Source organism: Hippocampus comes, unplaced genomic scaffold (genome assembly GCF_001891065.2).
Source record: "Hippocampus comes isolate QL1 unplaced genomic scaffold, H_comes_QL1_v1.1 scaffold22, whole genome shotgun sequence".
In the NCBI taxonomy this organism is placed as follows: Eukaryota; Metazoa; Chordata; class Actinopteri; order Syngnathiformes; family Syngnathidae; genus Hippocampus; species Hippocampus comes.
The window spans coordinates 5,938,607-5,950,809 of NW_017806175.1; the positions used below are offsets into that span (position 1 = coordinate 5,938,607).

The 12,203-nt window shown below is 43.1% G+C and overlaps 1 protein-coding gene across 3 annotated transcripts in view; it reads left to right on the forward strand.

Moving 5' to 3' along the window:
* The first annotated feature begins 1,849 nt into the window (after nucleotides 1-1,849).
* Nucleotides 1,850-12,203, forward strand: part of lnx1 (ligand of numb-protein X 1) — a 32,356-nt gene continuing 22,002 nt past the window's right edge. Inside the window, exons 1-4 of one of the 3 annotated variants that reach the window (XM_019897014.1) lie at nucleotides 1,850-1,929; nucleotides 3,882-4,052; nucleotides 8,661-9,021; nucleotides 9,128-9,562. In XM_019897014.1, the coding sequence (XP_019752573.1) occupies nucleotides 8,735-9,021; nucleotides 9,128-9,562 (722 nt within the window). In that variant the 5' untranslated portion in view covers nucleotides 1,850-1,929; nucleotides 3,882-4,052; nucleotides 8,661-8,734. Of the gene's footprint in view, nucleotides 1,930-3,845; nucleotides 4,053-8,660; nucleotides 9,022-9,127; nucleotides 9,563-12,203 lie in introns of those variants that run through there. The other 2 variants (XM_019897016.1, XM_019897015.1) reach the window with 2 other exon arrangements.

Sequence of the window (12,203 nt, forward strand, 5' to 3'; positions counted from 1 at the left end):
GGGGGGGGGTGATGAGAACAAGACCCACCTGACCGGCGCTAACGTTCGTTTCGCTTCCCGTAATTAGCACCGCCACTCACTTCTCATTCCAATCTGCGTGCTACTTATTGAGTTAATGTCTTCTGTGGCCCTCAGGTTACAGGAAGATTGTTCCAGCTGCGTTGCTCTGATGACGCAACCGAGTGAAGTGATGGTGGCGAGTGAGACGAGAAAAGCAGCCCATCAGAGCTGAGTTTTGTTTCATACCAAAAAAAAAATGCGGGGCAACGGTAAAAACAAAATACATGGCCTCCTTGTTACCTTAACTTTTCCACCACTCTACAAAAACAAAAATGGATTAGTTAAAGCATGATTCAACCAACAAAAACGTACAAAGGAACAAAGCAAAGAACTAGCTAACAATCTAGCTGACCTTCCCAGCCCTCTACATGTCAAGGAAAATGATGAGTTTTAGCATGAACGAACTAGCAACAACCCTGTTCACCAGCTAAGCAACCGACCAACCATTTACAGTGCTAACGCCCATGACCAGTTCATGATGTATCTGAAACATCTTTTTCTTCATCCCTTCTCTTCATGTTTTATTATCCCTGTCCAGGCCACCATTTGCATCACATTCTATGTTCCATTCTGCTGATTACGTCAGTGTCTTATTATCTGATCCTCAGGTTACAGGAAGATTGTTCCAACTGTGTGCTCGTCTTGCAGTTGCTGGTGACGCAACCAAGTGCAGTGAGATGGGGAATGATTTTGTCAGCGTGTACTGGGATTTTATTACCTAATCCAATTACCAGAAAAAAATGAATAATAATAACCAGCTAATTTCCCAACCACACTCTCACGTTCATGGAAATTGAGTGAAATATTCTGGCATAATACAACTAAACGTACTGTCCCACACGTCAACTAACTAACCGTTTCCACCCCTATAATGTTCACATTATAGGGGTGGAAATTTATTTTCCATTTGCCGATTTTACTGATAACGTAAATGCCTTTACCACGATCAGATTTTCTCCACAAAATTCTGAAAAGGCCTTCTTCCCACACAAACCATGGGAAGCTAACTGCCGCCGCGACCTTGCTTGTGCACAAAATGGCTGTCATGAACTCCAGACGGCACATTTCATCTGCTGACTGAACGTTTGTTTGTTTCATGTCTAATAAAATATTTTCTTCATGTTTATACTGTATTACATGTTCACGTTTTTACATCTATAGATGTTCATGCTGTCTTATACATCATAGCTGGCGGCCATTTTATTGGACATAGTTACAACGAACTACCATTATTAAGTACAAATTCGCTATGTCGATACGTTGTAACGAGGTTCGACTGTAACTATCTGATTCCTCCCCAAAATTGTATTAGCTCCGACTGAATTTGATGGAGTCATGTAACTACCAACTAAGAACTATCTCAATAGCTAGGCAACATTCCCATCCCTCCCCTAAAATGTTTTGTGCATAGAAAGTGGATGGCACCTTCGGAACATGTCCAAGAATGTAATACTGTACTTTGTCCAACTAACTCACTCCCTAAAGTTTTGTGCAAATTGATTGAAACTATTGAATTAGCTTACTCCCTATCTACCTAGCAACTGAACAAGCTAGTTAGCCGTCCGGCCAATAGACCAACAAGTGGAACGCATTAGGTTAGTGTCGGTTTGTACGGCATTCACCAAGGACGAATCATCAGTTCAGTACCAAATGCCGCGTGATGTCATCTGCAGTCTTGATTCCAGGTGGAGCTGATCCAGATCCACACCCGGGTGTGAAAGTGAGCCCCGAGGCGTTGCGTGATGCATCACATCAAAGGCGGCATTGTTATTCAACTGTGGCCCTCTTCAAGAGGCGGCTGTTCCACTGAGGACAATGACCATAAGAGGAGCATCATCGCATGTCGCCTCGGCAACCCGCCAGAGCGAGGTGAACATCAATAGCGTGAACTCGATGTATGTTACCATGGCGACAGACGCAGAGAAGTAATCACTGTCACAAACGGACAAACGCTCGGTCTCATCTTCATGTCATGTTTTGATATCTCAAAAGTCAAACACCACTTGCACTTCAAGCCATTAATCACAGTCACTAGAAAACTAGCTTGTTAGCTAGCTGATTAGCCACCTAACAGACGAACAAACAGCGATTAATACAAATGTAATTTGCTAGGTTTTTCTGTCACAAAGAATCAATGTGCCTCGGGAATGATCCCCAATTTAAAAAAAAAAAAACGAACGGATAGAGTCAAGGTGTGTTTGTGACACCCCAAGAAATTAGCTGGATTCATCTTCATTTGCAACCTGTCATTAACTGCCCTCCGACCACCGTTTGATGCTTAAAAAACGAATCTCGACACATCGCAGACGCCGTTCGCCCTTCAGACACTACATCATACTTAGCGCCAGGCCTGTCCCACAAGTACAAACACCTTCTTCTTCTTTGCCGCAGCAGGTGACAAATTGCCAAATAAGCGGCGCTACCCGCGCGTGACAGTGTTCACAAAACACCTCGTGCAGGAATTTTGACACTCCTCCCTGGGTCAAAAGTAGATACCAGACTGATGAATACCACAAATAAAGCCATAAGTACCACGCGGGAGTGGAATGGACTAGCCTAGTTTATCAACGTTATGCAAATGAGACGATGCGAGTCATGCGGGTGTCATGAAAATCACACAAAACAGGTTGATGTTTTGCATTTATTTGATGCCATATTAACAAGCAGCAAATATTTTCAGAGACAAAATTCTCTCAACCAAGACGATATTACCCCCTCCCCAATCCCCCAAAACATTACATTTTACCCCACTACATTTTCTCTCCATACATCTTTGTTTTTTTTAATCTCTTTGCATCTTTTTTCAAGTGATTGACCGTTTCACTTGGTATCTGCTCACGAAACTTTTTATCGCTTGCTTACCAGCCTCCTTTGGACAACGGTGATTTTTATCGCAATGTGACCTTCCTGCTCAAAAAAAAAAATGATTCAACTTAAAAAAAAAAATGACCCACTGCATCCAAATGAGGACACAGTGATAAGAGGAGCCCTGTGCTGGAACTCAAAGAAAACAGCGCAAAAAGGAAGGTAGCTTTGGGGTTATGCTTTGAAGTACAACAAGCGAAAAATGTAATGCCACCCGAGTGTGTGCCCTGCTGAGGCCAAGCGTCACTGCATAAATCCCCGAAACAAAGAAAAGATGAGTAATGTAACAGTGTCGGGCTCTCAAATGAGCCGTTGTGCCATTTCCAGATGTGAAACATTCATCAATTTGGCATCTTTACGGGTTTTGGATGCCCGCCGATTGTTTTGTCTGTGTATTTTTTTAATTTACTTTTTTATTCAGAAATGGCTTACTGGCAAAAAGTATATGCAATACAGCTCTGAAATGGCTTGTAAGAGAAATCATCTGAAACAAATTATATCGAACCCCCCCACGCCCTTCATCGGGGATTCCACTCCAGACCAACATCACAATAAATGAGTACCACAACATAGAAATACCCTGTTAAAATAGTCCCTGGGCATGGTTTTTTTAATAACACCGATGGCGCTTCAATTTTTTTTCACGATCATTAAAAACAAACACATATGAAGACATACAATATACTGAGAGAGTGATCAATAACAAATAATAAAAAAAAATATTGTTTACACATCACAATATCTGTGTTTTCCAAGAGGCCTCAGGTTACCTTGTACGTTCTCTTTTGATTCTGTTCAACCAAAAGACACTCACATGGGTTTCATTTTTTTTCTTACCGCCTGCTGGGTGATCAGGTTTATCCAGTTTATCTGTCTTTCTTTTAACAGTATCTCTGGCCCCACCCCTTTCTGCGCTGCCACTTCCGTCTTCATACTCACCTTTTTGCCTGTCGCAGGTGAGCTGCCGCCTGCGAGGTCACCGCGGGTTGGAGAATTCCCCCGAAGAGCAGCACTGCTGGGATAAAGTTTCCCGAGCGACCCAGGCAGACCGGGACAAAGTCCTTCCTTCCGCCCCTTTTTTCTGTGGTTTAATGTTACAACATTCTACCTGTCCAGGTGAACTGCATGTAAGTATACTTTTTTTCCCCCCCACATTCAGCAAATCAACGAAAATCCAGTGTTTCTATTCAAAACAAAGTGGATTTAAGTTGTTCTAAATGGTGTCCGGTTCTGGTTTGGTTGACGCACGTTTAGATTGCATTTCAATGCATATTTGGTCCAGAGTGTTGTGATTTGACCGGTACGTTTGGATGTGAAAGACACTTTTTTCATGTATCTGTTCTGCTCAATTCGTGCGTCACTCTATTTAGCCAACGTCATACGTTTACATTCCGTACCTGAATAGACAGACTGCAATTGCTTTGAAATCCTCGTACTTTGTAAACGTTTCCTATAACTTTAAGGGTTCTATTTTTGTAGAGAGACGCACGTGCGCTCAACCGTGAAAACTGGCACATCTCCATTTTCTTGCTGGGGCAAGTCTACTATAACTGTGTTTGGGAATTTGGCAGTCTGCGCTGCGTCTGTGTGGGCATTCCGGTGTCATTTTCAGTTACACGTCTCCGCCACACCTGACAATTTGGTGACACAAAACTTTAGACCAGATAAAAGCATGTCTAAGTTGATCAATGAGTGGCCAGACAGATTCGGAGCCCTGTTAAGGTGTGGGGTGGATGTCATTGTATTTCAATCATAAATTGGACAACCGTGTGCATCAATGCCTCTGAATCAATGTAGAAATTCATTCATTGAATGAATGATTGTTTTCATATTTATTATAGTTTTAAAAGCAACAACTATAGGGTGGAGTTGTCACACACGGATTGGTGGTGTAAGGTGCCCACTTCACAGCAGCCAACTTTATATCAACCATAAGTGGAGTGCCGTTCTTTTTAGATCTGCTTGATGCTCGTCAATGTACTGCTTGGACTCCAGCGAGTCCGCCACTCCTATGTTGAATTTAAAAGGAATGAGGGGAGCCTCTTCCATTGGGCGAGAAAGAAGCTGGCTGTGTTCTCACCCACAACGGAGCAAACGTCCCTTTCTAGTGTGCTCAACTACAAAAACATCAAAAGCCACAGTTTGACTGCACTTAGTGCCAGAGTTGCATTAAAAATAGGCCCCAAAAAAATGGATGACACTGCAAAATTATGTTATAGCCTAACAACTCTTTTTCGAGAGGACTGTCAGACCGCATAGTTTGAACTAGCTATGTAGCTAACGGATTACCTAGCTGATTAGCTATCTATCTAGCTGTCTAGTTATCCCACTAGTTACCTAGATAGCGATATAAATAGTTGTTTAGAAATGTATATCTACCCTAGCCACCTTTCTGAATGTCTCTATCCAGCTATCTATTGAGCTACCTACTAGAGCTTGATATCGATCCAGCCATCTCTCCAGCAGTCTCGTTAGCTAGCTAGATACCTAGCTTTCTAACAAGCAAGTTGTCTCTTATGGTGTGAGAATCTATATGAAAAGAGTGTGAATTTGAATTTAGGAAGAGCAGGTTTAGGTGTGTGTGTGAGTGTGTGTGTGTTTTAATACTTTTTGTACTTAAAGTGGATTCCAACTAAGTTAATGTGGAAAAAAAAAAAATCTGCCTTCCTGGAATTTTCAATGATTCAGCAACATGTCTGAACAAAAAGGTGACTTGATTGTGTTTTGGCATGCCTGATGTTAATTTGTTGCTCCAAGTAAATGTTTAGTTTCATGTCCAAGCAGAGCCGCTCGCTCATCCGTCAAATGCGCTGCCAGTTAGCAGAAAAATACAGCTTCAATGTAATCTGTTCTAGGGCAGCCATTTTGTTATTTGTTTGTATTTTGAAGGCTTTCCACTTGGATCTTAAATGCTAGCTGCTTGCTTGAACCTTGTTAGCATCGTTTTGCAGTGCTGTTCCTCAAGTACATCACCATAAAATGCTCCACTTCCATTGTTTACGAACATCTGCGCCTCATTTTACATCACTCTGGGAAAAGTGCGGGAGACGATAAATACGAGCGACTTCTCTGGAATGATGGAAAATTGTACCTTTTATCCGCTAGGCTATATGGTGTACTTTTCACTCGCCGCCACTATCTTAGTGAGTGTCCTGTTTTTGGCTCTCCGGTATGGTTAAAAGTAGAAAGATGTTTTCACACTGGGTTGATTTTTGGACCAAAGTGTCAAAAATGGAAATTAGCTGACATGGCATAACATATCCTGATTAACTTTATTCAGGTCATTTCTGATCACGTAGGCTACCTGTAACTATGTGGTTGATTTGAAACATGAGTTTTTCAATTTGGTAAAATATTGAAGGATTTTTGCCTTGGAAAAAGTACAAATAATGATCCATACAACAAAGTGCACACATAAAGATTGTCGTTATGTGCGTAGCCTGCTATAAATATTAAAAATCAGTCTGCTTGCACTCTGCTTTTGTTGGCACTGGCCATCATCCAAGCATTTCGGGGACCAAAAAAAAAATCACTTTGAACACACCCCATGCTACAGGACCATATCTTCTGATAATCAGGCCATATTGTACTCCATTTTAATCTTTTCAAATGTTCACATTTGCATTCTTTTCTATTATTTGTCTGTTTTTAATCATTATACTCAATGAAAAGGCAAAACAAAAGAGGGCAAAACAACAGCAAAGCATGAACATATGTGCACTTACATAAACTGAAACGTGAGCCTGTCGTGCCAAGAGCCTTTCCCTTGTTTTGTTATCACAAATCACAGAGCAAGAAGTGATTACTGTGTAGTCTTGGAGTGTTTGTGTATTAGATTGCAGGGTGAGTTATTGATTAAGCGTTGGAGTTCAGGTGCATGTTGAACAACCGCCTTATCGCACCACCCCGCCCGCACACCCTCCCCAACGGCATGCGGGTGTGTGCGCTTTTGTCAAGGCATGTGTGTGCTCCATGTGCATGTCTGTACGCGCATTTGTGTGCATGGGAAAAGGCTTTTAATGTGTTATCCTCGTTCCAGATGCAGCTTGTATACCATTAAGCAGGCACTTTTGTCTATTCCCATTCCTGGAGTATGGTGAGGACAGAGATAAGAGCGGAGGGGACTGAAATAACCTGCTTAAATGTACAAATTCCTGTATCTGTTTTTCATCAATCAAATTATGATTTTTATTATTCTTATTTTACGAGCCAGTAGTGTAAAGATGTTCCTTTTTTTTCTTTTGCATTAAAGTAAAAAAAAAAAAAAGTTTTCAATTTGTGTTTTTTAAATTTCATTGTATTTCTTCCATGCGCATTACTCTATTTTATGTCTTCCGTGTATTTAATTTTAATTTTCCATTTTTGTTATTCGATTTGATTTAATCTATGCATCTAGTCTTTTCCACTAAGACGATTTGATCAAAAAACAGTTGACAATGATGATTTAACTAAAAATATCTTGCATTGTTTATGCAGGCTTACAGCTTTTGAGGTTCAATCTGGATGGGATCCCGTTTGCACATTTGGCAGCAATTGAATTCCAACTCTGCAAATCCCATTTCGCGTATGATCAGATCAGGCTGTCATTTAACAATTTTTTAGGAGGGTCTTATTTTATTTCCTTCCGTCAGTCTGTAGAGTGTTGTATGTGTCGTGCTGACATTGTGATGCGGCAGCCAAGATCCAATGACAGGTCCTGAAACCAAGTGGCATCCCGTTGTCTGAGCCCCATTGAGATGCCCATTGCCAAGGTGACGTTTGTCTGACTGAGCCCATCTGTTAGTGGCCTGCTTTCTGGATGACGTAAACCTAAGTAGCAACACAACAGAGAGAACTGGCGTTTTGGCTGCATACATGTTGCTCAACAGATTATCAGAACACTGAGCCCAACTTCTTTGCGTGTTAGGCCGACTACATCATCGGCAAGGGGGGATCTTGCAGTTTATCCACCAAATGTCATGCACGGACTCCAGTGAGTTCATTTATCTTTTTACAACGTCAAGCACGGCATACTTGTCCGCACTACGCTTTCAGTCATGCAACTGAGGGATGCCACAAGGATTGGCCAGGAAAAGACAATTTCCATCCAAAGGCCTTGTTACGACCAATTCTATCGGCAAAAAGTTTAGCAAAATACCAAAGGAAAGAACTGCCCCCATGTGCACAGTTAGACTGCACTTTGTGCTAGACATGCGCTCGGAACAAAAACAGGGCCCATCATCTGAAGTGAACCCCCCCCCCCCACGAGCCACAGTTTTTGCATGCTCCATCTTATTTAGTGCTCACCAAGGTGTCGAACGATAAAGTTTACACTTAGCCAAACGAACTCCACAATCAGAGCAACACTGGTCCGTCGAGCATTCACACTCGGCCACCCTAGAGGATGCTTGTAAGCAGACTTCGATCACCTAAAGAGGTTGTCTCAGTGGATCTCTCGGTTGTCGTGGGTTCTAGTTTTTGGAGGATTGTTTACACTTGACCAAACTAATCACACTATCATTGGTAAGTGGTGTGGGTCCACTTTGCGCACCAAGGTTCAGGCGGTAGTGTTGACATCTAACCATAACCAACCATGCTTCCTGAGCAAATATGGTCCCTGCCTTTGGTTCTCACTTGAGCTAAAGTGAATTGAACCGCACTGCAGTTTGTTGACCAAGATCCAGGACGAACTTTGCGATAGAAAAAATGTACGTGTGCATTTGTTCACTGACGTTTCATACTTCTTCTTTTCCTAGCTAAGTTACCCTCCAATATGTCCCGCTTGTGTCCACCTGATCGGGTCTAACCAGAACTGCAGCCTCAACTCACAATGGCGGAGGCCTCCGCACCACCTCTCGATGACCCCGTCTGCCAGATCTGCCTGCAACCACTCGTCCAACCGTCGGACACGCCCTGCGGACACACCTACTGTCAGGCGTGTCTTGCCAGCTGCCTTTTGGAGAGCAACCTTTGCCCGGTTTGCCACGAGCCCCTCAAACTGCAGAACTGCGTGGAACCCGGCATGCTTATGCACCAAATGATGGACAAGCTGGCTGTGACTTGCCCTGCCACTCAAGTCCAGGCCCCTGCTGACTTGGAGGACTCCATGAACAACAGGTAGGAAAATCCAAACACCGGTGTTGAGTGTGAATGCTAAAAATGAGAAGCCGGTAAGCTATGAATCCAGCTTGTTATTCTTAAAAATTGTTCCAAACATTTTCAGTGGGCAACCCGAACCTGCTGTGGCCATGGAGGACGCCCCACCGCCCTCGGCTCCCTCATCGGATTCGGGTCTTCAGTCGCCGCAAACGGACCTGTGTGTCTCCTGCGGTCACAGCCACCAGCTAGAGGAGAACCATGAGTACAATTACAAAGAAGAGGTAGACAGCGACCTGATGTGCCACATCTGCCTGCAGCCGCTTATCCGACCGCTGGACACACCTTGCGGGCACACGTACTGTCAGGAGTGCCTCACCAGTTTCCTGCTCGAGAGCGACTTCTGTCCAGTGTGTCGCGCGCCCCTCATGTTGCAGAACTGCAGGAAGCCAAGCTTGCTGGTGCACAAGCTGCTCGACAAGCTGACTGTGGTTTGCCCCTTCAAGGATCACTGCACTGAAGTTTTGGCCCGAGGTGACATGGAGGACCACATCAGAAGCAGGTGAGGAGGCTGATACCAAACTGTCGTTGATCAACAGGCCTTCGGAGCCAGTTCTTAGAGCAATATATACATACAAAGAAATGTACTGCCTATTTACCATGTGTTTAACTGACTAACCACTTTCTTCTAAATTGTCAAACTCCGGCTCCGTTGCCTAAAAGGGAAAGCTTTCATCCAAACTAACACAGCCCCCATGTTTATCCAACATTAAGAGCACTGTGTTTTGACTTCCTTTCGGGCCGGGCCGTGTTTTCATTAACGCTCATTAGCGCTCGGCTAGCCTGAAGGCCTCTGAGACGATGAGTGCATCTCAGCAAGATTATCACACACGAACCGCATAGCTACAGAGTCTCACTGTTTATCTTGAAAAGAAAATCTTTTTGTGTTTGCGTTTGAGATTGGTGTTTCTTCTCCTGGGTGAGCAGTGGCTCATTTGCACATGACTTGACCACCCCCTCAAAACAGGCCCTAGATGTAGATTTAGAACATCTTGAAATTGCTGTAAATTGTGATAAAATACAAACTAAGTCTCCTTAAAAAAAAAAAAAAAAAAAGAAGAGAACAAAAAGAATCTACATTAATGTCATTGTGAAATGCTAAAAAGCTCCAACTTGTGTGTGTGTGTAGCAGTTAGCTCATTGATGGCTAACTAGCAAGTGGTTACCGCTAACAGTTAGCAGTGTTGATTTTCTCGCCCAGTGTGTGATAACGGAATGACCGAAGGGCTTTCATGTGACTTTTGAAGTTTATTTTTCTTCTAAAGTACTATATATTGGCTACTTTTTTTAAGTAGCCAAGATCTCCATCTTTGACAAATGAACGTAGCAATCAGTGGCAACGCAACTTACTAGCAGGCGGTTAGCATGAGCAGCTCATGCTCATGTTTTCTTCTTCATTTGTCACAAAACAGCCTCCAGAAAGGAAATGACTCTTCAACTGTCTATTTGAATGAGCTACTCTGAAGTATCGCAATGACAGCGAGACACAGCAAGTTTTTGTGTGACATTTTAGCCATAGCTTTTCCCCAAAACTCTTCAGATTTTGAGGGCTCCGTTGTAACGTTGGCAACGTAAGCGGTCGAAATGCGTCACAGTTAACCAATTGCTAGCGACCCTTTTGCTATACGTGACAGGGCTTGGTCCCTATTGGTGAGGACCCCCTGTACTTACATCCATATGCTGAGATCTAACTTATACTTGACAGTAACAAGGAAACTTAAGGTGGACTGTCGCGGTACAGCGCGTCCGTGATTCTTTACACCTTACGTTGCCTCTCGCTGGGGAGGAACGGCACATTCTCACAGTAACTCGGGATAGGAAGCAATTATAAACCACTCCTGCGAATGACACCCCCCACCACACTTGCCACAGTGGGAGGGGCTGGCAGCAATGTCAGCGAGCAATCTGGCAGCGGTTCAAGTGTTGTCATGGCTGAGACCGCCGTGCCGTGCCATCTGGTCATGTTGCTGCTTTCACGCTTGTTGAATCCTGCTTGGTGTCGGGAGTGTTGATGAAGAGTTATTCAAGGCGCAATCCGATGTAAAATGGGCGACGTTTTCATCGGAGACATTCAATATCCCCACCGGCTTTGATGGCTGATCGTGTCGGAACTTGTTTGGAATCCGGCCTCATGTAGCTTCAAGTTGACAACAGCTTTTCTTCAGTGCCACAAGACATGTTAAGGGACACTTAATTAGGGACTAATGCTATTTAGATCCAAAGCAAAAGAGTGGTCAAAATCAATCAGTGCCTGATTTGCAAGCTTGTGAGTTTTTGGTAAGATTGTCTATCCTTGTCAGTTGTCGTATTTTTCATAGAGTTCCGACTCGCACCTAAAATCTCTAATTACCAATCATGTTAAGGCCAGCGAATTATGTTCAAATTTATTTGTCATCATCCAAAAAATGAAAAATTCAATTTTATCTAAATGGTAAATGGAATGCACTTATATTCAACTTTATCTTCATCCTACATTTACAAAGGTATATTCAATTATCTCATTCAAACATATCGGAGTGTAGCCTCCAGCGGCACGTTGATGAAACGCTTCAAACCACGGAGAGGTTTTCCTTTTTAGTTTAAAATAACTTACCTTAATCTCCAGGTTACCATGCTGCACCCTGCCCAACGGCAGAACCCTGGATGTTTTCCTTGTCGTTCGACCCATTTTAAAGCCGTCCCAATCGGTTGTACTAGCCTCGTTCTAGCTAGCGCTAAGCTAGTTTGGCCCTTAGGTCCGGCAAACTCCCTTTGCTGCTTTAATTGCTATTTGGGGTTGTCGATTGCGGTTTAATAGAAGTACACTGCATCATAACAACAGAAATGTTGTCATATTTTGATCCTCTCACATGGCGAACATAAAACTGAACAAATACAATGCCAAATTGTATGTTCCCTCACCGTGATTATTCAACTCATCCATTATGTATATACAATAGCTTCAATCCCCATCTTTTTAGTCAAAGTGAGAGTAATAGAGCAACACGGCAGGGTGATTATTACTGTGAAGTAATAATCGTTTGCCATGGGTGGGAAATTAACAAGGAAATTTGAGACGTGAGTGTGTCGGAGCGTTAATGTAGAAAGCTATTAAACGACTCCTCAAGGGGCCACGCCACTTTCCACACGCAAACTGCGTCCCA